Source organism: Bubalus kerabau, chromosome 11, assembly GCF_029407905.1.
Source record: "Bubalus kerabau isolate K-KA32 ecotype Philippines breed swamp buffalo chromosome 11, PCC_UOA_SB_1v2, whole genome shotgun sequence".
Classification (NCBI taxonomy): Eukaryota; Metazoa; Chordata; class Mammalia; order Artiodactyla; family Bovidae; genus Bubalus; species Bubalus kerabau.
The window spans coordinates 103,951,374-103,979,328 of record NC_073634.1 but is presented as its reverse complement, the minus strand read 5'-3'; the positions used below and the strand labels follow the sequence as shown (position 1 = coordinate 103,979,328).

The following is a 27,955-nucleotide window of genomic DNA, read 5'->3' as shown; positions in this document are numbered from 1 at the left end:
AGTCGCTCAGGACTGGACAGAACTCCCACAGAACCTCCTGGAATTGGATGCACACTCAGGTCCCATTTCGCCTCCCATTCACCATCATCGTCCCTGGAACCAAGTTCCTTCGGGGGCCTCCGGGCTGGGGCAACCAGGGTCTGGGTCAAGGTCCCCAAGTTCCCGGCCAAACTGTATCCTATGAGAGCCTCAGTTTCACCCTCTTTTCCAGGTCTCTTTGGGGCTGGAGCCCTGGGGTGGCCAAGTGCATGGTTTACCCCATCCTGCTCCTTATAAGCCCTCTCGACTCTGATGCTGAGAGTTTATGGAAAAGGGGGCAGACTCCAGACACCTGGGCACCTAAATGGGGGCAGCCGAAGGTACGATGAGGGCACTTCCTGGCTGTGCAATCATAGGTGGGTGTCTCAACCCCTCTGAGCCTGGGTCAGGACTCAGCACAGGCCGTGGAATGGGACAACATATTGGTCCATAGGCTTGTAGGAGAGGGCTCACGCTGGGGCAAGTGGTAGCAGCCCAGAGCCTTGGGATCCACGCAGGAGGCTACCCTGCCACCGATCCCCCCCACCCAAGGATGGACCGTCCTCACCCTGGAGGAAAGGATCCAGTACATCCCGGTGGGTTAGAAGCCAAAGCTCCCCCTCGCCCACCGGTCTCAGAGGAGGAGCTTCGGAGGTAAAGAGCTGTTCTGAGTGGCTGAGCTGTGGGTCCCAGGGATACCAGGCAACCCAGGGCCGTGCCTGGCTGCCTGGAGGAGGTCATTGCAGACAGAACCTGCAGGGCCTCTTGGTGGGGGGGACCTCCAGGCTGGGCTGCAGCCCCCTCCGCAGCACCCAAGCTGTTGATAATGGGGGAGATTGAAAAAAAAAACAAAACCAGATGCTTCTCTGAACATTTTTGGCATTCATGAGTTTCATCCCAAACGCAGCTAACTTCCGCTCCCCTGCTGCCGCCTGTCTCTGCCCTACGCTTCCCACACCCTCCAGGTGGGCAGCAGGACGAAGGGAGGGCCCTCTCCTCCCTCCGGGTCCCCTTCTGCCCCCCTCCCTCTCCCTCCCCCATCAGCGTAGCCTCCCCAGGGAGCCACATTCCTGGCCTGGCGGCTACAGCTGGCCCCATGCCTGGGTCCCCGTCTGATGACCCCTCACCCTCTCCCTCCTCCGCATGCTGGAGGCCATGGCCTCTGCCAGCCCCTGGGGGCCTCCGGTGGAGCAAACGAAGCCCCAGCTGTGCTCTGGAGAAAGGTGACTCATGACAGGAGCTTGCTCAGCCAGCACCCGGGGAGGGTTGGGCCTCTGGGGGGCTTCTGGGGGGCTTCTGGGGGGCTTCAGCTTCAAGGGAGGTGGTCTCACCTGCCAGTTCCAAAGGGGCAAGAGATCTGGGCTCTGGGTCTTTCCTAGACACCTGCCCCGGAAGGAATCTGGGGAGGGGCCCCTGCTCCATGTGCTGAGAGCCCTGTGGCCTCAGTTTCACCCCCCCAGACATTGAAGGGAGTTAGACTGGACGGCCTCATGGCCCTTCTGACTCTGATAGTGCAGGATTCTAGAACCGTGACCCCCAATAACCTCACCTCCATCGCTAAGGAAAAGAAAAGGAAAAAATAACACCCACCCCATCTAATCCTTTGCTGGCTTATACCACGCAGCTCAGCTCTCTCGCCGGCTCCTCTGGGGGATGATGGAAATGTGAATTTAAATAGAGTTATGCCAAAAGAACATTAGCCAGCACAGCCCCAGCAGGGAGAAGCCCTGCGGAGCCGCAGAGGCAGGCCGCGCGGTCCGCGTGTTCACGAGGAGGCTGGCACCTTCGGACAATTACAATCAGGAGGCTTGATTAGCCCTCCTCCCACCTAGCCCCTTTCCCAGGACTCTCCTTAATAGCCCGCTGCCTCCTCTCCGGGTGCCGGGGGGCCGGCTGCTGGGGACCAGCCGGGTGTAGCTAATCTCCCAGTGGCACCACTCTGCCATCCACAACGAATGGGGACTCCGAAGCAGCTCTCCGGGGTGGCTCAGTGCCCCCTCCTGGGCGGGGGCGGCTGCCAGCCTGAGACGGGATTAGCATGGCTGTCAGCTCTGAGTTCAGGGCTCAGCCATGGGGCTCCGGGCAGAACAGAGCTGGTGCCAGGAGCTGGGGGCATCTGGGAGGCCCTGGCTTCCCCCCAACCCCCACACAGCCCTGAGCCAACCCCCTCCTCTGTGGTCCCCACACTCCCTGCTCTTTCCCATCACCTGGGTGCCCTGGAGGGAGGGGGCAGTCTGCCTCCCTGACTGCTGGGCACAAGGCAGACCCTCAGGGGGCGGCTGTTCCTGCTCTGGGCCAAGGGTTTTGTAGGGTTTGGAAGGTGGGCAGGGCTGACAGTGAGGCCTTGTGTTGGAAGCGCTCCTTGGGGCGGGGGTGGGGGTCCCAGTACACCCAAGCTCAGGCCAAGAGGGCAGGACAGGCCCCGGGGTGCAAGCCAGGAGGCAAGTGGGGGCCCAGTGCAGTGATGCCGGGGAAGGGGGTTGGACACGCCAGGTGAGCCAAGCCCTGGATTGGGAGCGAGAGGCCTGGACTGAGCCCAGAAGGCGGGATCCTCACGTGATCAGAGCAAGGGGCCTCCAAGCCCACGCAGGGCAGGATCAGCATGGGGAAGGGACTGTGCTTCCCACTCTCCTTTCTGACACTGTGGGGCCTGATGTGGCTAAACGGTGCCTGCTTTGGGGTTAGGTTCCAGAGGCTGCTCTTACCACACCCCACCCCCAGAAGTGGTGGTGGAGGTGATCACAGCTACCTGTGGGCCCCCAGGATGAACCAGGTACATCTAGAGGCCCCCCCCCCGGCCCCTGGCAGGCCCCAGCCCTCGTGCCAAGCTCTGGTTACTGCTGGAGGTTCTGGGGTGCACTCTCTGGGCCCCAGGAGCCGGTGGCTCCAGTTCTGTGCCTGCAGAACTCCAGCCCCCTGAGTAGGCTCCTGGCCGGGCCCTTCTCCCGGCCCCAGGAGGCAGCAGGGCCGAGGTGACTGCGTCCATGGAGCTGTTGGACTCACCCTTGCATCTCAGGTCGGCATGGTGACAAGGCCCCTTCCCCTTGCTGAGCTGAACTTAACCCCCTCCTGCCCATTAGCCACACTCTTGGGTCCAGAGTCTCAGTCTTTCCAGGGAACCGCTGCTGGTTTGAATGTTCTGGGTGAGCCTGTACCATCCTCTCCAAATCTTTGCCTTCTAGCCACATACTAAGGCCTCTGCAGCCCCATCATCCCATCCCGTGCTTTTGGTGAATTAGGGAAAGGTGCCCATTTCAGTTCTTACCACCTTTTTCAGCCAGGTGCCCTTGTTTTTTGTTTTGTTAATTATTTTAATTTATCATTTATTTGGATGCACTGGGTCTTCGTTGCAGCACACAGGATCTTTAGTTGTGGCATGTGGGATCTGGTTTCCTGACCAGAGATTGAACCCAGGCCCCCTGAATTGGGAGCTCGGAGTCTTAGCCACTGGACCACCAAGGAAGTCCCATAGCCAGGTGCCCTGGTGCATGCACAGCCTGGACAACTGTTCCAGGCAACCCTGCCTCATTTCTCCTCCTGAACACCTAAGGCAGAAAGTCCTCTTGCATTAGTTGCCTGCGTCAGGATCTCCCAGGTGTACCAGTTCTTTGAGGCTGCAGGCAAATCCACTCTGGATCCCAGTTTTGACTCAGCTGTTGTTGCCATTTGACATAGACTGGGTGTTGGATAATTGTAATCAGGTTGGGTGCTGGGTAGATAAAATAAAACAGAGGGCCTGCGGGTGCCAGCGCCAGGCTCAGAGCTTGTCAGACCCATCTCCATGTATTCTCAGCACCCCTGGGAGGCAGCAGCGGTGGGCTTTTGAAAAAAATATCCGTTCCTTTCTTAGGGCAAACCTAATTCCCCTCCCCCTGAGTGCGGACTGTCCACAGGGGCTCCTTTCTGATGAACAGAATGTGGAGGAAATGATGAAGTATGACTTCTAACCATAGATCATAAAACGCATGGTGGCTTCCCTTGCTCTCTCTGACCCGCTCCTATGGGGGAAGCTGGGGGCCATACTGTAAGGATGCTCGTCACCCTCTCGAGAGGGCCATGTGGCGAGGAGGAACTGAGGCCTCCCGCCAAGCAGCCACATGCGCTCTCCACCTTGGAAGTGGGTCCTCCAGCCCCATTCAAGCCTTCAGATGATGTAGCTCCATCAGCATCTTCTCTGCACCCTCCAGAGCGGGCACTGAGCAAGAACCACACAGCCCAGCTGCTCCTGAAGTCCTGGCCCCCATACACTGTGTAAGATGATAAGTGTTTGTTGTTTCAAGCTGCTAGGTTTCAGGGTAATTTGTAATGGTGCAGTTGATAACCAACACAATAGGCATTTTTGTTCCCTGGTTTGTTCAGACCAGAAAAGTGAGCTCCAAGGTGTCCTGGAAGGGACCTGGCTTAAGCAAAGGAGCCCTGGCTGGAGCACTCGTCTCAGAAAGAAAAGCACTTGTCACATGCACAGTGGAGGTGGGACCAGGGTGGCTCTGGGGCTTCGGTTGCAAAACTGAGGGGTCCCTTCCCTCCTGCCTACCAGTGGTGGGGGGCTGCCCTGTGGGCATGGCCTCTGGCCCTGTGGGCTCCAGAGTGGGGAAGCTGCTTCATGGGAAAGCTGCTTCATAAGGAGCTGCTGGGCAACCAGCAGAGGATCCAGGCAGGCCAGGCATCTTGTTTGTTTGTTCATTCATTCAGAGATGACCAAGCCCCTACTGTGTGCTAGGAGCAGCCACGGTCCCTCCATTAAGACCCTCCTGTCCCTACCATCCCTTCTGGAAAAAAGCTGACTCATGGAGAGCCTCTGGCCTCCTTGGCGGGGATACAAGACAGGACCCGGGATGTCAGGCTGGAGGTCAGGTGCAGATCTGGGCACGCGGGGGCCAGGTGGAAGGAGGCCAAGGCTGGACGCCTCCCAGTGATGCTCGGCTCAAGACAGTGTGGGAAAGAAGGCGAGAGATTCCAGAAGCAAGGCCAGAGCAGGGCGATGGGGATGAAGAGTCTTAAAGACAGTCCCGTCCTTTGACCCTGTAATTCTCTTCCTGGAAATCTACCCTAAGGAAGTAATTAGCAAGGCCGACAGCAATGGGGGGTGGTAGGAGGCTATTAGCTGTGCATTGTTTACAACAACTGGAAAATAGAGATAAATGTCTAAAAATGAGCCAGGCTTGTAAACGCCATGTCCCCTTCCCACCCCAACTCTGGAGTTGGAGTCCGATGACCCGGATGTAAATCTCCAGTCTGCAGCCGTGACCTCTCTGTGCCTCTGCTTCCTCTTCTGTCAATGGGGAGAATAACGGGACTGAGCTATGGGCACCTGTAAGGGTCTGATGAATCAGCACTCTGAGCAGGCTAAGCTCAGCTCCTGGCACAAAGATCCCCTCCCGTACATATTAGCTGATAGCTTTGTGGTGGTATTGCTTAGTCACTAAGTCGTGTCCAACTCTTTGTGATCCCCATGGACTGTAGCCTGTTAGGCTCCTCTGTCCGTGGGATTTCCCAGGCAAGAACACTGGAGTGGGTTGCCATTTCTTCTCCAGGGGGTCTTCCCAACCCAGGGATGGAACCCGCGTCTCTTATGTCTTCTGCGTTGCCAGGTGGTACTGTACCACCCGGGAAGCTCTGACACAAGCCTAACTCTAACAGTGAGTTCTGGAATCACGAAGAACATGGGCCAATTCTCACAATTAGGTTACGCGAAGCTATGTACCACAGGCCCTCCATCTGGTGAAACGTGATGTGTGTCAGAAATAACCATCTCCACCGCTGCCTAGGGCCCTCCTCTGGGTCAAGGGTGAGACCTGGTCACTGGGGCACAGATGCCGGGCCACTTGCATCGGCGCATGGGTCATGGTCCACGTCTGGCACACAGCAGCAGCAAGCGGAGTGCAGTGACGCTAGAATTTGCTGAATGACTGTGAGAAGGGATGGAGACGCAGGTGAAGCTTATACACAGAACACCTGGTTGCCTTACGTGGGCTTTCCCAGAAGCAGAGACGTAAACACAAGCGGTTTGTTTGGAGGTGATCCCAGGAAGTGCTGCCAGGGGAGGAGGAGGGTGAGATGGCAGCGGGGAGGCAGACAGCATGGTGAGGGGAATGTGTATCAGATCGCACCATGGCATCTGGGGCACCAGCCCTGGGGGACTCTGGGAAATGGGCCAGACCATGCCCTCAACAAACAGTGAGGGAGCTGGGGATTTACCCCTCACTCTCCTGACTCCCAGAGAAGGCAATGGCACCCCACTCCAGTACTCTTGCCTGGAAAATCCATGGATGGAGGAGCCTGGTGGGCTGCAGTCCATGGGGTCACTAAGAGTTGGGCACGACTGAGCGACTTCACTTTCACTTTTCATTTTCATGCATTGGAGAAGGAAATGGCAACCCATTCCGGTGTTCTTGCCTGGAGAATCCCAGGGACAGGGGGCCTGGTGGGCTGCTGTCTATGGGGTCGCACAGAGTCGGACACGACTGAAGCAACTTAGCAGCAGCAGCAGCTCCTGACTCCACTCTGTCGTTGGCCAAGGGCTGCCCTTTGGGGAGAAGGTACAGCACATTCTGGAACCATGAGTACCTACATGGACAGAGATGCAGCAGTGGCCCCTGCACTGATATCTGGTAAATGTTGAATAAATACTGCTGGGTTTTCCCATCTCAGCCCCACCGGCCTGCCCAGAAAAACACTGCCAAGATCCTCTCCCGTCTGTGTTATGTATCGGTACATACAGATAGACTCCCAAGCCTTTGCTAGTCCCACAGCCTGTAGTCTCTGGCAAATACTTGGAAAAAAGACTGGAAGGAAGAACCCCCAAATGGTAACCAGAGTCGTGTCTGGACACAGCTAAACTAGGTGATTTTTACAACTGGAAAAACTGATGAGATTGAAGACAGAAACACAGATGGACAGATGGCATTACCTGCGAATCTAAGCCTGAAAGACTCCCATCTGAGTGTTCCCATCCCTGGGCTCCTCATGGTCGCCCCTGCCACAGTCTGTCCCATCTGTTTCTCAGCCAGTGCTCAGAGGGTCTGGTGTTGGGTACACAGGGCTTCCAGATGGGTCTCCAGAAGGGGACACGGATGGTATGGGAACCATGGCTCTTGAGCCCTGGGTCCCAGTAGAGGGCAGGCCAATCCCCGCTGGGATGTTCTGGCCCAGAGGACCTCCCTGGGGTCTATCTGCCTGCCGGGCTTTCTCTGTCTAGCCTCATCTGTCACTCAGGTGAGACCTGCAGCAAGGGACAGAGGCTACCTGGAACCTCCCACTCCAAGGCCTTGAGATCCAGGAAGGCAGGGAGTCAGAACCCGGCAGAAAGCCGGGGCCACACCCTCAGTGAAGGAAGAGACTGAGGACGTACCCGCCCACGTGAAGGAGCAGTTTAACAAGGAAATACGTCCGCCACAAGTGTATGGCCGAAGCCTCGTTCTCGTGGAGATCTGGGGTTTTTTGTTTTCTTTTGGCTGGGCCATGCAGCATGTGGGATCTTATTTCCATGACCAGGGATCAAACACGTGCCCCCCATAGCAGAAGCGTGGAGTCTTAAGCACTGAACCACCAGGGAAGTCCAATCTGGGCTTTAAATTTTATTTTCCCCCTCATGCTGCTAATGGGAGTAGCAAAGGCTTACAACCACGTTGCGAAGCAATTGGACCACTGTTTCAGGAGGCACGGCCTTCAGCCCTTGATGCTGCTGGGTGCCGGGCAGTGCGGCTAGAGAGAGCGGGGAGGGGCAGACTGGGAAATAGAATGATGATTGACAGGCGCTTCCACACGCTGACACATTTCTGAGGTTTGAGCAAGACATCAGCTTCAGAGCGCAGACGACAGCCGAGCTGGCCTCCCGACCACAGCCACGAGACAGACCCTCAGGCGGGTGTGGTGGGAGAGGGCACCCTGATGGGCAGAGTGGCACCAGTGGGCAGGCCGCCCAGCCATCCCGAGGCCCTGATGAATGGGATGAAGCAGGGGAGGTGCTCAGGAAATGCTTGCAGAATGACAGGGAGCAAGCGATGGGGCTTCAAACACCCACATGAGAGCCATCATCACCCACGTGGCACCCACAGGCGCCTTATACCTGGGAGGAAGCCAGGTGCAAGTCACGGGCCACCTGCACCCCCCAGACACTGCTAGTGGGGTGTCAGGGTGTACAGCCACGTTGGAAAGCAACTTGGCTGTTTCCTATAAAGTTAAACTTACTCCCACCCTATCACCCAGCGATTCCAAGGACTGTGTACATGTGTGTACCAGCACGGGCGTACAAATGTTCACAGCAATGCTGGGCTTGACAGCCCCGCATGGAAACAGCCCAAACGTCCATCACCAGCGAAGTGGTTAAGCCAATTATGCAGAACCATAAATAAAATACTATTGCAGTAAAAAGGAACAAACGACTGAAATACACAACATGGACGCATCTCTTCAGCCTAACGCTGAGGGAAGGAAGTCAGATCCAAAGGAACACACACCATGTGGTTCCACTACGTGAAATTTAAGAAAAGGCAGAACGAAGCTGTGGTGACAGAAGTCAGAGCAGTGGTCACCTCTGGGGGGACCGTGTGTGATGGGGGAGGGGCAGGAGAGAACTTCCTAGGGTGACAGAAAGGACAGGAGTGATGGCTGGAATTCCCCAAACTCTACCCTTAAGATCTCTGCATTTGGGGACTTCCCTGGTGTCCAGTGGTTAAGATGTCTCTTTCCAACACAGGAGGTATGGGTTCAATCCCTGCTCGGGGAGCTAGGATTCCTACCTGCCTTGTGGCCAAGAAACCAAAACATAAAACAGAAACAATATTGTAGCAAATTCCATAAAGACTTTAAAAATGGTTCACATCAAAAAAATCTTTAAAAAAGAGCTGTGCATTTTATCATACATAAATTAGAATTTATTTATTTTTTTAGTTAAAAAAAGTAAATAAGCATGATAGAAGAAGTGAAATCGCTCAGTCGTGTCCGACTCTTTGTGACCCCATGGACTGCAGCCTACCACGCTCCTCTGTCCATGGGATTTTCCAGGCATGAGTACTGGAGTGGGTTGCCATTTCCTTCTCCAGAAGATCTTCCCAACCCAGGGATCGAACCTGGGTCTCCTACATTGTAGGTAGACGCTTTACCGTCTGCGCCACCAGGAAAGTCTTGAGAGAAGAAGGGACTTGTGTTTTTAATAATATGGTAGACTAGACTCCTACCTGGTGGCTCAGTCCGTAAAGAAACCACCCGCAGTGCAGGAGACCCAGGCTCAATCCTTGGATCAGGAAGATCCCCAGGAGAAGGAAATGGCAACCCACTCCAGTATTCTTGTCTGGAGAATCCTACAAACAGAGAAGCCTGGCGGGCTACAGTCCAGGGGGTCACAAAGAGTCAGACACGACTTAGTGACTAAATACCACCCCAGACACCTACTACAACAACAACAAAGCCTCAAAAGTTGGATATGATATCGCAGATATTCTTTTAAATGTGTAGTTAGACTAAAAAATAAAGAAGGAATCAACAGGGGACAGAAACCAAGAAGAACCAGGGGCCAGGGAACCTGCCTGGAGATGGGCAGACTAGGAAAAATTCCACCTTGGGAAGGGAAAAGGACCAGGAAAAAGTTTCCACTTTGGATGACCAAACAGAAATCTGTTTTCATGAGGATCTGGGGTCTGAATTCGTTCTACATACAAGATAAGAACTTAAAGCAGCTCTGAGTCTGAAGCATCTTCGGTTATCTAGTGGAAACAAAAGCCATTCCTCCCGGGAAGGACAAATTCTCAGCTCAGAACACACCGGATTCCCAAAGATAAAGTTCTGACCAAGTTGGAACACGCAATCCAAAATTACAGAACACGCGGGGAAGCAGTCACCGCGAGTGAGGGTCGGCAGACTCAACGACTAACAGAATCAGCAGGGCAGGGACTCAAGATGGTGAGCCAGTATCATGGCACAGAGAACAGGAGACAAGCAGGAAACAGGCCGTCTTTGAAAGTTTGGCCACGTGTAGGTTGGGATGTGGCCACTGGTTGCAAGATATTTTCTTTTCTACACCCAGTTTCTTTCATTCAACAACAAACATCGGGAACCTGAGGGTTAACCACACAGGGGTCCCCGAATTCTAAAGGAGTGGGTTCTGGGACCAGAATGCGGAGGTCAAATTGATGCTGTGACGTTTATCAGATGTATAACCTTGAGCAAGGCACTCGGCCTTCGCCTGCTTCAGCTGTTCCTTTATCTGTGAAGTGGCATAAGAAATGCTAGCAATCTGCCTCTTAGGTACCGGCCAGGGTTTCCGTGAGAAAATTCAAGTCACCTACGTAGTGCATAGCGGGCATTCAGTAAGACAGCACCTATCCTGATTCCTCTATAACGAAAGCTTAAGTCACCTGCCGGCTGGATTTCTTGCTTGGCCTGAATTCTGGACCACAGCCGTAGCATCCCTCCCATCCCCTGCCATAGCCGACCCTTAACTGTGCCTTGCGCTGACCTCGGTAGGGGCAGGGCCCACTCCCTTCATTTCTCCCAAGTCTTTCCAACACAGGTTGTTGAGCAAAGCAGACTCTTAACCAAAGACCGGTGGATAACAGATGCGCTCTCCTGTATCGCAGCTCGGAAACCACAAACATCCCGCTCACACTCACATCAGCGCTGGGGTTCCCAGGCCAGCCTTCTCCCCAGGCCCCCATGCGGCTGGGTGGGCTTCAGTCCCTCCCTCTCTGCTTCCCTCTGCCTCCCTTCCCCTCCCCCACATCCCCTCCCCTTCCAGCTGCTTCTGCCGAAACCACATTTCTCCCTGAGTTTCTTACCTCCCCGCCTCTCCAGGTCCTGCCCTCCCCTCCCCAGTGAAGCTTGAGCCTCAGCTTTTTACACCCAAGTAGTCCATCGGGATGTTTTGCTGAATAAAAAGCCAGAATTCTGCCTCTAGCTTTAAAAATACCAGTGTTCCCTCTCTGCTCCGTATTTCCAGAGCGCTGATCTCAGAGGACGTGGGAAGAGGGCTGGGGACACTGAGACCCACAGGGAGGTCCCGTCTCGCCCGCCAGGCCCGAGTTATCCTGCTGGGTTCCGGCCTCAGCCTCAGCCTGCGCCTGCATTTCCCTGGCACCCTCCGACAGGCTGGCGGCAGAGGTGGCCACACACAGCATCCCAGGGGACCCCGGGGTGCAGACCCACCCGCCCATGCACAGCGCATCAACGCCAAAAGCTCACACGCTCACACACGCACGTTCACTCCATGCTAATTCCTGCCTTTGATCGCGGCCTCTAGTCTGTCATCACCACTCAGTGTTGACAAAGCAAAAATAAAAAATAAAATGAAAGAAATCCACCCTGTCATTTGGACTCCCCCCCACCCACCCCCGCGGGCTTGGCAGCCCCCGCCCCCGCCCCTGCCTTTGTATTATGGGTTTATGTCAAGGTATGTTGGATTCTAAATTAAATGTCAGCCCACTGTACGTTTCTGCCTCCAGCCGCAGAAAATGAAGAGCCAGCGCTGGAGACCATCCAGCTGTTCCGCTCCCCGTGCCTAACCGTGAGGGGTGACAAGCCCATTGAATCACTGCACGGTAGCTTTCCATGCCATGGGAAGCCAAGATAAATTTATTTTTAATGATAAATGTGACTGTCAGAGTGAAGTTGAGACAGCTTTACGGTGAGAGTCAAGCACCCTTGGCAGCGCGGGGCAGAGGCTGGGTGGCCAAAGGCCAGAGGTCCCAACCTCCTGGCCAGCCGGTCCCCAGGGCCCCATGAGACAAAGCATATTCAACATTCAGCCCACGTGTGCTGAGCTCCTGCCACAAGCCAGCTTCGTAGCGCTGGACTCAGGCCCAGCGCTGGCCAAGCAGGAGGACAGAGGCGAGGAAGAAAGGAAGACGCGCTCCAGCAGTGCGGAGACTCCAGTTCACATTCTGGCTCCGTCAGTTGCTGTGTGATCTTGGCTGAGGGACTTAATCTCTCTGAGTTTCAGTCGCCTCATCTATGAAATGGGTATATCAATAACATCCACGGGCTTTTGTGGAGAACCACATGAATTAAGATCTATTGCTAATGAACGGTACACAGCACATGAAAAATGCTTTCTGAATGGTAGCTATTATTTATATCATTTTTGCTAATAGCACTTTTACCCAAGTTATGTAACTTACCTTTGGGAGTCAATTTTGTCATCCGTGAAACAAGGATAACAATAGCTCTCACTTATGAGGGTGGCTGGGAGGATGCTCTGTGCCCGGAGCAGGGCTGAGTGTAGGAATGAGGGGCAATGGATTCTAGCCAGTCGGACAGCAGTAACCCTGAATGTTGTCACCCGGCGTCTCTGGCCATGCTCATCTCCTTGATGAGAGGGTCTCTTCCTTTCTATCCCTCTCAGGCTGGCAGGCCTCACAGCCTGTCCTGTACCCCCTCCCTACAAAGCAAAGGGAGTACCATGCATCAGGACCCCACAGCCATCCCCTCCTTCACACTACGGTGGGCACCTGGCCAAAGACAGCTGATGACCTATGAGTGACATGTCCTGGCTCCAAAAGATGAGCAGGATGAATCAGAGCCCTTCTTTTGGGAATTTAAACTAAAAATCCCCCACGAGGGATTTCTGTTGGTGCAGCCATCATGTCCAAGTGGCCAAAGGCAGGAAGGACAGGAACATGGGGAATCAGTGAACCAGAGGGAGAAGTGTGAGGTGATGTGTAAGGAGTGGGCGGGGTCCTGGAGCAGCCTGGGGGTCCCGGGTTCCAGCTTTCCTGAGGTCCTGGCTGAGGTCCTGGCTGGAGTGCCCTGGTCCAGCCCTGATTCCACTGAGCACACCTGGGCTCTCCCGGGGGCTCTGTGGACACAAACTGTGCCCAAAGGAAGTTAGAGGCAGGGGCACTGTCCCCTCTGTGGGGTCAGCTGCCCTTTTGCTCACATAGATCTGGAGCTCACAGAGGGCAGACCCTCCTCTCCCCCAGACAGGGCATCTTGTAAGGCGCTGAGCAAACGCCGGCGGGCTCCTTCTTCTGGGTGGGCTCTTCTCCTGGGGGGCTGAGCAGGGGCCATCATCACAGCGGGGGTCATGGGTGAAGACCACTCCCACACATGCACTCACCACACCCCCAGAGGCAGGAAAGTGAGGAATCTGTGGCCCAGCGTGTGAGGCAGGCTGACTGCAAACAGTGCCATGAGCAGCCGCTAGGTGGCCCCCGCTTACCTGTCCAACCGCCCTTCTGCAGGCCTGGGAGCAGGTCCTCTGGCTGGTGTCCTCTGGTTGGTACCTGCCTGTGCCGGGGAGCTGTCATTTTCCATCCTCTGCCTTTGCTTTGCGGCTTCGCTGCCTGGAATGCCTTGCCCCCAACATTCCAGGTGTCTCCACCTTCACAGCCCAGTACCCCACCCCCTCCTCTAGGATGTCTTCCCCGCCCATCCAGAGCAGATACCCCCAAAACTCTGCTGGCCCTTAGCACCCCCTCCACTCAGAATCTCAGCTCAGGGTCCTCCAGAAGGGTGACCTTCTGTCTGTACAGAGACACTTCTGGAGCTTACCTCCTCTCCCCAAATCGGACTCAGGTTTGCAGTTCCCGCCTCACGTCTACAAATCTCTTAAGTCCCCATTTAGAAGGGGGAGGTGGTGATTTCTTGTTCAATGAGGAGACCCAGGCTTGGAGAAGACAGGGAATCCGCTCAAGGTCACAGCGGGAAAGTCTGAGGTCTCATCCTGCCAAGTGTTTCAATGCACTCTCAGAACTTCACAAGAGCCCTCTGAAGAGGGTGCTGTTGGCCCTTTAGCAACCGTGGGGAAACCGAGGCTTAGAGGCACAGCTGCTTGCCCCAGGCCACTTGGCCACCACACGCCTCTCCGCAAGGCTGATGGCCCCCCTGCCAATCCATTTAACCTACTGGAAAGGCCTCAAGTGAGAGATGACATCGAGAAAGAGCCCAGGGACCAAGACTCCAACCCAGGTCATCGACTCCCAGTCGATGCTGGGGGACCCAAACTCCCAGGTGGCCCGACTGCCTCCCTTGGGCCTGGGGAGTGGGCTGCAGGTGAGGCTGGCAGACAGATCTGGAAGGAGGAGGCGGCTGGCAGGTTGGGAATCCACCTTCTGTGGGTGAGTGACAGTCCAATGGATGCCAGGGGCAGCGAGTGCCCCCCAACCCCAGCTTTCCGGGGCCCCCACCCCCAGGCAGTCTGCTGCACTCGTGAGGGCCCCGGGAGAGGGACGAGTACGGGGCGACAGACTGGGAGCCGGTGGGAGAGAGACGAAGACGGTGCCAGTGAACAGCCTGGTGGGCCAAGGCGCCCCGGGAGCCTGAACACAGCTCTGGGGAGAAGCGTGGGGAAGGGAACACGGGAGTCTATTCTGAAGCTGGGGGAGCCGAAGATGGGGAGCCCCCGCAGAGAGGGGCGGGGGAGGGGCAGTCGGTGGCCCGGGGGAGGGGGCGGCCGGCCGGGAGGGCGGCCTCGGTCGTGTGGGCGCCTCCCGGTCAGGAGTCACAATAGCAGCTCGTTAACAGCGCAGATTAAGGACTTTTGTCAATTACCTCTGAAGGCTACACCGGGCGGATTAAATGCTTTTTAAAGTGCTGCCGGTGGGAGGGGGCGACTAAGAAGCCCCCTCCTGGCACAAATCCCTCCTCTCCCGGGCAGAGGAGGAGGCGGGGGCCGAGGCAGCGCTAGGCGCGCCCGGGGAATGCGGGCGATCGGCCGCGAGCGCGGGCAGAGCGCGGAGCGGCTCGCACGCGACACCGCGGGCCGCCTGGGCGAGAAGAAGGCGTGGGGCCGGCTCTCCGTCCGCGAGCACCGGATGCAGGCCTACAGGCTCTGGCCGAGGAGCCCCCAGGGCCGGCCTCGCGGGTCGGGGTCGGAAGCGGGCGGTCCCTGGTGACCGGAGACTCCGGGCCTGGGCGCACTTGCCCCGGGACCCGGACCCAAATCTCGGACACCCGCAGGGGGCGCCCTTCGGCTGGCCCCCACCCCCCGGACCCCGACGGGTCTCAGGGTGAGCCCCTGCGCCTTGAGGGGGCCGGGGGGAGCGCGGCGCCGCTCCCCGGAGACGCCCGAAGGCCCCCCGGGGACGACCCCGGGACCTTCCCGGCGCCGCGCTCCCCGCGCACGGTGAGTTGGCTCGGGTCCGGCCCGGGAGGAAGTTTGCGAGGAGGCGGCCCCCGGGGTTCTCAAGCCCCTCCGGGCCCGGCGAGAGGAGGGCTGGCCGCAGCTCTTTGCTATCCTCCCAGGCTGGCCCCGGGGGTCTCGGCCCGCGTCTTCTCTATTAATTAGCCTTTGGGGAGGTGAAGTTTCCCCATCGCCGTCCGCGGTGTGTGCGTGTGTATCAGAGGGAGAGCGGGGGAGCAATAAAAGGCAAAGAGAGTCCGAGACAAAAAAGACACGGAGATTGAGAAGGAGGGAGGGAGGAGGGAGGAGCGCGCAGGGGAGGCGCGGGAGCCGGGAGCGGGGACGGCGCGCAGCGCGAGCGGCGGGCGGGCAGCGGGCGGCCGGCGTCTCTCGCGCTCCCGCTCCCGCTGTCGCCCGCACACACCCGCGCACACGCCGGCACGCACACACACACGCACACACACACACTCGCACACCCGCCCGCTGGCCCGGGCCGTCCAGGTGCAGGGCAGCGAGGCGGGAAGCCGGCGAACAGAGCGAGCCCGCGCCCACCTCGGCGCCTTTGCGCTCCGCAGCGGCGCGCCTCGCCCAGCGTCCCCGCCAGCGGTCCTGCCGGAAGATGGTCAACGACCGGTGGAAGACCATGGGCGGCGCTTCCCAACTTGAAGACCGGCCGCGCGACAAGCCGCAGGTACCCGCGGGCCCAGGGCGTGGGGATACGGAGGTCCCGGGTGGCGGCTCCAGCCGGCGGGCTGGGCACCCGGGCTGGAGTTTGGGGCGTACCTCCCGTGAGGCTCGACAGGCCCGAATTGGGCCGGGCACCCTCCTCGGCTCCAGAGGAGACACTTGAACTTGGGGTTCGGGCTGCCGATGGGGGCGGCACCCCTGCAGGAGCCCGCTTGCTCCTCCAACGGACTCAGGTGCACGCCTGCACAGAGAAAGTAAGGGACCCACAGAGTTTACAGTGTCACCAGCCCTTGAGCGCGAGCCTCTGTTTCCTCATCTCTACAATGGGCATCTGAACCATTTACTAAGTATCCCAAACTGGGCAGCACCTCGTGCCAGGCGCCTGGCATGAGACCCCCTCCCCTTCATCTCCTCTGAATCCTCACACTTTAGCCAGCCTATCCCTACCCCCATACAGCAGAGGATCAATAAATATTTGCCTCTTGTAAGAACACTGGATACTGTGATTCTCTGGCTTTAAGACAAGGGAAGCAGGATTCAGAGAGAGTTGCTTCTGCCCCAGGCCTGTGGCTCTGCTGGGATTTGAACCTCAGGTCCTTGGGCTGCAGGTCTGTTCATCCCATGCTTTGTGCCGCCTCTTCAGGGGGCCGTGGAGGATGCCCAGGGCTGTGCACTGGAAGTGGGGTGAGGACAGAGCTCCAGGGCTGGCCGGAGAGGGGGCTAGGGATGGGAAGCCGAGTGGAGGGGCAGCCCCGGGGCCGCCCCAGGCTGGGCTGCCAAGGGACTGGGGCAGGCAGGCGAGATGCCGAGGTCTGCTAGCCAAGGAGAGGAAATAATGGAGCTGCCCGTTTTAAATTTCAAATTTCTCCCAGACAGATGTCATTGGGGAAGGAACAGTTCTTGTTTGCAGAGGCAGGAGGGGGGTGGCAGGGGCGGGCCTTGGCGGGCCCCTCACTCTCTTGGGAGCGGCAGCCTGAGTGAGCGTTGTCTGGAGCCACATGCCTCCACACTTTGCAAAGCCCTTTCCCAACCGTCTGCACAACCTCGCTGTCGGCAGCAGCCTGGGTGGGGAGGCAGGCGTGCACATGCCCTTGTCACAGGAGAATGGTGGTGCAGAGAAGTCGAGGCATGCACCCAAGTCACACAGCATGTTAGCAGAAGAGCAAAGTTTCAAAGCCGGGTCTGACTCCATGCCTCTCCCAATACCTCCTGGTCCATTCCCCTTTCCTGTGAGCCCCCTTACAGGTACTGACTGCTTGTCATTTGCCAACAAGCAAATGACACCAGACTGCCTGTTTCCAAATGTTTGCTGCCTCATTGTCCCCCAAACACACACACACAGAGACACACACACACATACACTTCATTCAGGGAAACCCTACATATACTTCAAAACCTACTCAGATGCCACCTCCTCCAGGAAGCCCTCCCTGATGCCTGATGCCCCGTGGGCTTTACCTTGATTCCCAGCAGCATTTAGCCTGTGCCACTCAGCTGCCTTTATCTCCCTGCCTTGTTCCCTAGCCTTGGTCCCTCCTCTAGCAGGAGCTCCCTTTGGACATATGCTTCTTCTGGGCGCCCATCCTGGGGTCTCCCCCTGGGTCCAGGCTCCTGTCTTTCCATGCAGCTCAGACCGGGAGTTGAGGAATTTTTGCTGACTTGAGCTGCATGAAGCCCGGCCAGGAGGAGCTGGGAGAGCAGCGAGTGCTGATGTGTCTCAAGGGGAGGTGGCTTCTGGGGGATGTATTTGAAATGTGGCTTTAAGGCCTCCTGGGTCAGCCCTGGCCTCTCTGCTGCGTCGTGGGGTATATATTCCAACTGCCACCAAGCCAGAGCTCAGCTGTCTGCCCCTTGGCATCGGAGGCTGCCAAGAGCTTGTGGTCCCAGCGGCCTGGGCCAATATCAAACACCACCTTCTCACTCCACCCCTTTGGTGATCCAACATATTAGACAGGCTATCCCATTGCCGGCTCCAGGCTTGTCTGAAACTTCAGGTAGGAGGCAAGCCCTTTCCTGTGCCCACCGTCAAAAGGGAACCAGGGTTCCCTTGGGCCTGGCCTTCTTGCATGCATTGCTTCTAGTATCATCTCCACCACTGACATGCTTTGTGACTGGGTAAGTTACGTCCCCTCTCTGATTCTGGACTTTACCATCTGTAAAATGGGAACAGCAATCACTGCTTCCTCCTCACTTCACAAGGACTTAACAAGAGCTGAGTGAAATACTGGTATGCTTTGCAAACTGTAAAGCGCTGTACACCCTTGAGGAAGGTGGTTCTCAGAGCAGCCTGACCCCTTTGCCAGGCTGTCAATGTCCTGATCGCCCCTTTGCCCACCAGGGAAAGCAATATGACCCCCCAGTTCCCTCCAGAAGGCTCTGACTGAGGTTCTCTAACAAGGCACTTCCTCCAGAAAAGGTGCCAAAGCCACAGTCTGAGTACCAGCTGTGCTCATCTGCATAACTTCTCGTTTCTGAATCAAACCACTCTCAGAATTTGGCAGCAGGAATGATCAACCCATTAAACAGATGAGGAAACTGAGGCTGAGAGTTGCAACCAGGACTTGAACTTGAGTGGCCGATGAGCCTTTTTGGGAAGACTAAGGGAAGAGAGGCTGGCTGCCCTTGGCTCCTCCTGCTCGGGCACATTATGTAATTCCCGAGGAGAGGGCTCTGTTACCTAGTGCGTGGTTCCCCAGGGCACACACCATACCCACTGCCATTGAAGGGCCTACATCCAAGTGTTGCTGTTTCTGCGGACAGCCTCAGGCCGGCTGTGTCTTGGGCCTGTCCGGCCTCAGCTCCTCATTTGCCAAGTGACCTTGGACAAGGTGCCGACTTCATTAGAGCTTCACTTTTCCCCCTGTGAAAACAAGGGGCTCTCACACCCTTAGGGCAGCAGGTGATGGTGGAATATTTGCCAGGAGTTCGGAGTTGCTCAGATAAAAGGACCCAGAAATAGTCACAATTCTCCTAATCTTCTAGTGTGGGGCAGAAAGTCACCCTGTAACTATCTCCTCTTGTTGCAGGGGGGCGGGGAGGCTCATTTCTGAGCAATCCCTGAGTCAAACCACCCCACAGGGAGGTCAACCTCTGAACCATCCCAGGCAGTGTCTCTTGATATTTTCAAAACTTTGAAAAATATTCCAGACAGGGAATACAGTTCTCATTGGGAAGTTCTTCTTGATGTCTAACCTAAACCCTGCTGCATTTAATTCACTCAGTGGCTATTTATAGAGTCGCTCCCTCCTCTAGGAGAGACAGCTGTAAACCTGTGCCTTGGGAACTTCTATAGAGTCTCTTGGGAGGAACACACTCGCATCATGGGATTATGACAAACCTCGATGGGCACTGTAAAGAAAACCATGCAGCCTCGGTCCTCATTGCCTGGGCTTTGGGCGGAGGTCACTGTGTCTGGGTTGGACGAGAAGGAGGCTGAAGAGAACAGGGCCTTCCTTCTCCTTCAGTTTCCTGGGCCCCTCCCCATGGAACTCACCCCCAGCCCAGCGTGCGGCAGTGATGAGGAGGCCGGAGGCTGGGGTGGGAGGTCAGAGACCACTTCGGCATTTAAGCTGGACAGCATCTGTCGGATCTGTGACACCAACATGTGTTGGGGGAAATGACAGAGGGGGCATCCCAGGTGATGCTAGTGGTAAAGGGCCCGTCTGCCAATGCAGGAGACTTAAGAGATGTGGGTTCAATCCCTGGATGGGGAAGATCCCCTGGAGGAGGGCATGGCAACCCACTCCAGCGTTCTTGCCTGGAGAATCCCATGGACAGAGGAGCCTGGCGGGGGGATATGGTCCATAGGGTTGCAAAGAGTCGGACACGACTGAAGCGACTTAGCACGCAGGCAGGCGGCTGGAGAGAGCTGGGCAGGAGTGGGGGTTGGGGGAGGGTGCAATAGCGGAGGCTGGGGGTGGGGCGGAACCTGCTCCTGAGGCCTCCGCAGCCCCGCAGTGGTCTGGGCGGAGTGTCCTGGGCTTTTTGCCATCAGGAGGGTCCTGGGCCTCTGGGTGGGGTATTGGTTGGTAGGGCTGGGAGGAGGTGGGGAGGCTAACGGGGAGATGGTTGAGGTGATTTTAAAGCAGACGATGGGGCTTGGACCATATCAGGGCTGGGGGGCCATAGGAACAGAGGGGCCCTGGGGATTTGAGGAGGTAAGAGTGGACGCAGCCAGGTGCTGGTGGGGTGAGGGAGGGGAGCCCAGGGAGGTCCCCAGTTTTGGAGGGGGCTGGTGAGGCTGATACCATCCCTGGGTGGAACTCTCAGGAGGGCTCAGGTTTGAGGTGGAATGAGCCTGATTTAGGGGTCAGTGGGCTGGAGGCCTGGGGATCTGGGGTGTGGGGAGGGTGAGCAAGACCCTCACAAGATACATCAAGAGACCCTCCTTCATCGGAAATGGACTCAGAGCTGAGTGCTCTATGGGGAGTGACAGGGCTGGCGGCTCAGCTCCTTCGGGAGGGGTGGACGCAGGCAGTTCCCAGACCCTTCTCTTTGTCCCTAGAACATCTCCAGCCAGTCTCCTGGGGACTTCCTGGTGGCCTGAGGCTTCAGATGGCCTTCAACGTGGGTCATGTTCAGAGGCCCCTGGCAAGACAGGGAGCTCTTCCCCCAAGACTCATAGAGTGAGCCAGCAGGCCCTCTTCCTAAATCTTTGGGACCCCACCCAGAATTTTAAGCAGAACAACCACCTCCTCTTTTTAAGGAGTCTCTGGGACCCTCCTTCTGCCAGGGCCAGAGCATCAGAGCCCAGCCCAGGTCAGGCGCTGTTTGCCTGGCTGGGGGAGCAGATGCGTGTTCCTGGGGAGAGAGGAGGAAGACTCCCCCAGGGCCTTTGGGCTGGGCAGGGGCTGGGCTGCCCCGCTCGCGACGATCCACGAGCCCAGGTGCAACTCTGAGTCTCTGCCAGGCTCAGACCACACTGCCGCACCTTGGCTTTCTCAACGTAGACCACACAGTGGGTTTCTGGGGCTGGGGTGCTCCTAGAAGATGAGGGGCTGGGAGCGGCCTGCACCTGGATCTCACCTTGCCTGGCCTCCCCCTCGGGGAGGTTTTCTTCTTCCCACTTTGCTACAAGGAGTGTAGTCTGAGCCTACTCACGGGACCACGACCCAGCTCCCTTAAAAAAACGGAAAGGGACTTCCCTGGTGGCCCGGTGGTGGCCCCCTGCACGCTCCCAGTGCAGGGGGCACAGTTTCAATCCCTGGTTGGGGAACTAAGATCTCACATGCTGCGCAGTATGGCCTTAAAAAAAAAAAAAAAAAAAAAAAAACAAGAAGTGAGGTGCAGTGCAGGCAGAGCGCTGTAGCCGTGAGCCCTTTCTTCTCTTAGTCTCAGCCAGACCCCGTGGCCATCCCTGGAGGCTGGGGACTCAGAGGAGGCAGTCGGGACACATACCACCCCTCTAATGAGGCAACTCCGGGGTTTTCTTCTCCTGCCTCCCCTGGCGTGAGCCCACCGTGTCCTACCCTGGCTGGGGCGTCCTGGGCCGCCTTGGACCACGGGCCAGCACTAGGGCTGATGCAGGGGACGAAGCCACATTCCCTGAGCCGGAGGCTTGCACAGGTGTTTAGCACTAGCAGCAGGTCTCAGACCCTGGGGTTCCTCGAACGCCCCCCACCCCCTGCCTGGGATGCCTTCCCAAGCTACAGGCTCCTTGCCCCTGGGAGGTAGGGAACCCAGGCATGCAGCGCTCTGCCCCGGCCAAGGGCTGATGAGTTAAACACCAGCCCCCCGCATGCTCCTCTGGGTGGCTTGCACCCGAAGCCCCCCTTATGGTCTCGGATAGATTTCTTTGCAAGGCACGTAAACTGCAGCCTATAAAAGCGAACAGCACTTCATGTTTAAGGTGATCTCTGAAGACTGATTCTCCTCTGCTGAGTGGCCGGTTTCATCTCCAGGCTCAGGCATCCCCTTGCCCCTCGGGGGACCCCCTGCAGCCTTCTGCAGCGTGCCCCCTCTGCGCCCTTGGCCTTCCCGCCAGGGACCAAGGGCCTGGGTGGAAGCAGATGCCTAAGAGGACCTGGGGACGCACACGGGGGACGTGGCTGGCTGCTCTGCCTCCCAGCTGGGGACCTTAATGCTCTCCTGTGGAGGACGGCGCTCAGAGCTGCTCGGGGCAAGGTGTCTCGCGATGGAGTCCGGGAGGGGACTGACAGGGACTCACCGGCTGACACAGGGCTTTGTCTCAAATCCCGGCCAGGCTTCCCACAAGGCGGGACTGTGGTCAGATGGCTCAGCAACGGCCACACAAACGGGCGAGGGGTTTGAACCCAGTCACCCGGGCCTGGGTTCACATGCTCCTGTGACCTTGGGCAAGGCTCTTCACTCTTTGAGCCTCAGTTTTCCCATCTGCAAAATGTAACCAACCTCAACAAGGGTATGTTTGGAGGTTTCACTGGTGGGAACACAGCATAAACTCAAGTAATAGCAGTGACGATGCAATGCCCGCCCCCGGGGATCCTGCTGGCTCGTGGCAGGCTTGGGGCAGCCTGGGGAAGCCTTCATTCTGTGCCAGGCCATCCTGGGTGGGCACAGAGCTCAGCATGGAGGTCATGATCCTCTGCCCTGCCACACACCATGGGTCCCAGGGCCTTCACCTCCTCCCACGCCAACAAGGTCATGGAGAAATGACCTAGCCCGTCTGTCCTGCCCTCCATCCATCCAACAACCAGCTGCTCTATGCCTTTTGGGGGAGCGGGGGGGCTCACGGTTTAGAGCAGGTTTCCTAGATCTGGGCTCTGCAGGCCCCAGAATTCTAGCTTTCCTTGTATCCACAGCTTTCATCATCTCCAAGGGGACCCATGCCCCCAAAGAGGGTAAGAGTCATAGTCCATGGGACACGAGGTCCCTACGGGCAAGGCTGGCATGACTGTCCACTGCTACCCCTCAGGGACTGGCTTGGACCCTGGCTCGGGGGAACACCAGGTAATACTGAATGGATGTTTGAGTGAATGAATGCAGTCAAAGGGGATGACTGTATTTGTCAGCAGGGAGCAAGGGCTGTGGAAACACTGAGGAGGAGCCTCACCCAAACTGGGAGGAGGGCTGAGGAAACAGTCTAGGAAGGCTTCCTGGAGGAAGTGACATCTAGCTGAGCCCTGAAGAAAGAGAGTTTAGCTGTGGAAGAGAAGCAGGGGAGGCTGATGCCTCGGGCTGAGGGAGCAGCCTGTGTAGAACTGACGGAGGGAAGCCGACGTGTTCAGGTCTGGCTGGAGTAAATCGTGCCACTGTGTGGAGTCCCAGCATGTCTGGGCAGGTGTCGGGAGAGGTGGGGTAGAATGTTGAGTCCCATCACTGCAGGGACAGGCTAAGGAACCCTCTCCCTTGTCTCTCCAACAACACAGACCCCTGACCCCTTCCTCCTCTGGTGCCAAATGGGAGATTCAGGAGTTACTTGTAGAATTTGAATTTAGGGAAAAGTAGCTATTTGCTCTACCATATTTTCTCATAGAAAAACACTGTATATAAGAGGCTGTTTTTTTTTTTAATTTGGCTACATCCTGCTGCACAAGGGATCTTAGTTCTCTGACCAGAGGTCAAACTTGCGCCCCCTGCAGTGGAAGCATGGAGTCTTAACCACTGGACCACCAGGGACGTCCCTAGAGGCTACTTTATGTATCTCCAAGAAAGAAAGTTGTCAATCACAATTGTAAGATCCTCCCATATGTCAGAGATGTTGAGATATGGAGATAAAAAAAAAGGGAAGGGACATTCTAGCATCAATGACACAGAAATAGCACTTTGGGTGGAAAATAAAAAACCCGACACCTCCAGATGCTCTGTGCACATTGATCACGAGATAATAAAAGCCGCTAATATTTATTGCGCAAACACAGTATGCCAGGCATGGCTCCAAGTGCTTTAATATACTAACTCATTTAAAGATGCCTCTTGGATTCAGAAAGTTCAAAATGTGGAGGAAATTCAGCGCTTGGACATTCCTGGCCCCGGGAAGAGGCGGGAGGTGGGGGTTCCAGTCCGAGCCCAGCTTCTCATCTGCAGGGTGACCGTGGGCAAGCCCCTGGCCTTCTCTGGGCCTCAGTGTCCCCGTGTGTCAAAGGCTGTGATTGCTCTGCAGGCTTCCCTTGGGCTGTGAGTGATGCGGGCCAGTGAGTCTGGATTTGTGCTCCATCACGGTGCCTCCTTTAATTACAAGCGGCACTGGGTCCAGGGGGTGGCGGGGCTGCTTTGTGAAAGAGGGGGAGGAAGGAAGGGCAGGCAGGAGAGGAAAGGGGGTGGGGAGGTGCTCGGGAGGCCATCCCCGGCCTGGGGACTCATGGCAGCCTCGTGGGCCTGCAGTGGCTTCAGGACGCGGGGTGTGGGTGCTCTGGGTTGAAAAGACCGTCAGTGACAGCAGCCCATGACCCCAAGGCATCCATCCCGCTGAGACAGCACAGTGATTTGTAACATTGCCGTGTCACCATCGCAGCTCCCCCTTCCCGAGTGTGCACGCCATCGGGCGCCTGCCTATGGGGCGGGCGAGTCATCATTGCCCCCATTTGACAGATGAGGACACCAAGGCTCAGGGAGGCAAAGACCTTCACTCAAGGTCACCCTGCAGAAAATGACAGCTCGGGAACCCGAGCCTGGCCTGTCTGGCTGCAGAGTGGGAGTCCACCTCCCGCCTGCCCTTACCAGACCTGGGAGGGCTCCACGTGGGGCGATGTGCCCAGCCGGGGCAGGGGCAGCGAGGGAGAAGGGACTGTCCCTCCATCTCCTGGCTCTCTGCCCTGGTTCCTCTTGTCGCCATCCCCTTCTCTGTCTCCCTGCCTCTCTTGCTGTCTTGAGCTTGCCGTCTTTGGTGGCGGCAGGTGGGGGCCTGTTTCTCTGTCTTCCTTCTGGGGCTCTGTTTTTCCAAGACTCCCCTTCCTCATGCCCCAGAAGGAGGCTCGTCCAGGCTTCACAAAGGGCAGAAGGCCCCGTCCCAGGGTTGGAGCCGGAGGCCCGGGTCTGCCCCTGACGCTGTTCCTCTCTCTCCGTCTGTCCCTGTCCGTCTCTGCGTCCGTGCGGAGCCGGAGGCCGGGTCGGCCCCTGACGCTGTTCCTTCTCTCTCCCGTCTGTCCCTGTCCGTCTCTGCGTCCGTGCGTCCGGGCTGGCCCGCAGCGGCCGAGCTGCAGCTACGTGCTGTGTACCGTGCTGCTGTCCCTCGCCGTGCTGCTGGCCGTGGCGGTCACTGGTGCCGTGCTGCTCCTGAACCATGCCCGTGTGCCCGGCACGGCGCCCCCACCCGTCGTCAGCACCGGGCCGGCTGGGGCCAACAGCGCGCTGGTCACCGTGGACAGGGCCGACAGCTCACGCCTCAGCATCCTCATTGACCCGCGGTGCCCTGACCTCGCTGACGGCTTTGCCCGCCTGGAGGGCGCCCAGGCCTCCGTGCTGCAGGCGCTGAGCCAGCGCCAGACCGAGCCACGGCTGCCGGGCGAGCAGGAGCAGGAGCTGCTGGACACGCTGGCGGACCAGCTCCCTCGGCTGCTCGCCCGGGCCTCGGAGCTACAGGCTGAGTGTTCCGGGCTGCGGAAGGGGCATGGCGCCCTGGGCCAGGGTCTCAGCGCCCTGCAGAGCGAGCAGGGCCGCCTCATCCAGGTAAGGTGGGGGTCTGTGCCTCCCTCGGGGTCTGGTCAGGGGTGGGTGGGGTGGCTGCCACCACCTGCTGGCCCTGAGTGCCTGGTGCCCTCGGCGTCACTCCATCCCAGGGCCAGGGGCTGTTGTGATTCCCATCTGTGGACAAGCAGATGAAGCTCAGAGAGGTGAGAGTCTCACCCAAGGTCACACAGCTCGTGCGGCCATCCTGGTGACCTGGGTGTTAGTCTAATCTCCATGGCATGCAGTGGTCCTTCCATCAGTCAAATCCATCCATTGAGTCAAATCCAGGCCTGGAGGGGCTTCCCAGGCGCTCCCGTGCCAGTGGACACAGGAGAGGCAGGACATGGCCTCCTTCAGGCTAATAGAAGTTCAAGGTCATATGGTGCTCAGTGGCAAGCCCCCACACCCTCGGCTGTGCCATGTGGCCAAAGAGAGCCGTACCCCCTCCACCAGGTCACCCCATGCACTGCCATTTGACGCCCACAGCCTTCCAGGGAAGGGGGGACCAACTGAAGAGCTCAACCAGACCCTTAGAGTGTCCCCAACACCTCCGCCCCACTCCAGCCCCCACCAGATCCCAGCCAATAGGTCCCAGCAAGCACCAGGTGGATCTGGGTGAAGGGTTTCTAACACTGACCATGTTTGCAGCACCAGCAAGAATCTTCCCCCTCGTAGAATCAGGGTTCAGGACCAGCTCACTGGCCCTCTGCCGTTTTCCAGAAGAGAAAACTAAGGCCCTGAGCGGGGCAGTGATTTGTCCGGGGTACAGTGGCCAGGTCTCCCCAGGTGGCGCTAGTGGTAAAGAACCCACCTGCCAATGCAGGAGATGTAAGAGACACAGGTTTGATCCCTGGGTCGGGACAATCCCCTGGAGGAGGGCATGGCAACTCATGCCAGTATTCTTGCCTGGAGAATCCCCTAGACAGAGGAGCCTGGCGGGCTACAGCCCATAGCATCACAAAGAGTCAGACACGACTGAAGAGACTCACCACATGCTTGAGCACAGCGGCCAGGTCAGGCCTGGCCTCTGGCCTCTGGAGCATTGCCCAGCCCCCAGCCTTTACCCTGCTGCTGCCCATCCCCCACCCCCATGACTTAGGTCCTTAGGGACTGGGAGGCGAGCCCCACCCCTGCCATGGGTCCAGCCCATTCCGGACACGTGAGATGGCCAGGCATTTGGTCACTCACCAGCTCAAGAGTGACGGGCCTTTTCCCTCCCCCGAAGGCTGCAGCTGGAGAAATTACAGTCCTCGTCATCCTGTCTAGGTGACTGATGGGGAAGCGGCCTCCCCATCCTGGGGGAGTGTTCAGCTGCCCTCCTGCTGCCCCTCCATCTGCAGCGATCCTGCCCCTCATCCTCAGGGATCAGGGAGACCTCCAGACTTTCTGGGGCATCTGGGTGCCTCACTCTGCTCTCCCCGTGGCTCAGCCCTGGACAGCCTGGCCTGCCCGCAGATGCTCACCTTTGGGGCAGGGGCGGGGGACTGGGTGGGAGCCCTGGGCCTCCCACCTGCTCACCTGCATGGAGGCCTAAAGCCATCCCCGGAAGACTAATGGCTCTTCTGGGGCCTAGCACTGCCTCGGCTCACCTGATATATTCACTTCTCACAAGAATGTTTAATTTGACTCATTTCCCATAGACTCAAGGTGATTTCAGAGACCATGTGTCTTGCAGAGCTGTGTTGCCATAGCTCCTAGTTCCCCTTCTATGAGCTTCCCAGACCCTCCGCTGTTAGCCCGAGACCTGGGTTTCTCAGAGCAATGCCCACGGCACTCCCTGTTGGAGTGACCAGAGCTGCTCATTAAAAGGCATGTCCCTGGACCTCACCCCCAAACCCCCGGGTCCCAGCAGGTCGACAAGCACCTGGGTGACTCCTGTGCACTGATGTACAGGTGTCTAAGACCCATTGGCCCAGGAGCGGCAGACCTGAGTGTTCCTGCCCTCACGGTTTGAGTCAGTTGAGTCAAGGCTTCACCAAGGACCAGCTGTGCGTCCCTGAGCACCTCCAGTGCCCTCTCTGGGCGGGGCACTGCCCTCCTCACCAGTAACATGGGGCTAGCACGGTCCATGCCCAGTAGGATGCTGTCACTCATAGCTGTACTGGGCTCGGTGGGCGTGTGGCACGTGAGAGATGTTGTCTACACATTCCCACTTCTTTTATTATGATGGTAGAAACTTTGTAAACTGAAGTTTCAGCCTATGGGGAGCCACGACTGAAAATCTTTTTTTCAGTCCACACTGTGTGTAATCAGCACTTTGTAGTACAATAGCCCCAGGAGGTGGTGAAGTGAAAGTGAAAGTCTGACTCTTTCAAACCCATGGACTATACAGTCCATGGAATTCTCCAGGGCAAAATACTGGAGTGGGTAGCCTTTCCCTTCTTCAGGGAATCTTCCCAACCCAGGGATCGAATCCAGGTCTCCCGCACTGCAGGAGATTCTTTACTTGCTGAGCTACAGGGGAAGCCCAGGAAGTGGAGGGAATCGTTATCCCATTCTGCGGAGCGGCAGACTGAGGCTCAGCGTGGCAAAGCGACTTGTTTAAGCTCCAACAACTGAGAAGTGCTGGAAGCAGCAGCTCCGATTTCACTGCCTCTGAAAGTCGCCAAG

The 27,955-nt window shown here is 57.5% G+C and overlaps 1 protein-coding gene across 1 annotated transcript in view; it reads left to right on the top strand.

Annotated features, from left to right (window-relative positions):
* The first annotated feature begins 15,692 nt into the window (after nucleotides 1-15,692).
* Nucleotides 15,693-27,955, top strand: part of FIBCD1 (fibrinogen C domain containing 1) — a 30,608-nt gene continuing 18,345 nt past the window's right edge. The window contains exons 1-2 of the mRNA XM_055539213.1: nucleotides 15,693-15,764; nucleotides 24,866-25,345. Coding sequence (XP_055395188.1) covers nucleotides 15,693-15,764; nucleotides 24,866-25,345 — 552 coding nt within the window. The remainder of the gene's footprint in view (nucleotides 15,765-24,865; nucleotides 25,346-27,955) is intronic.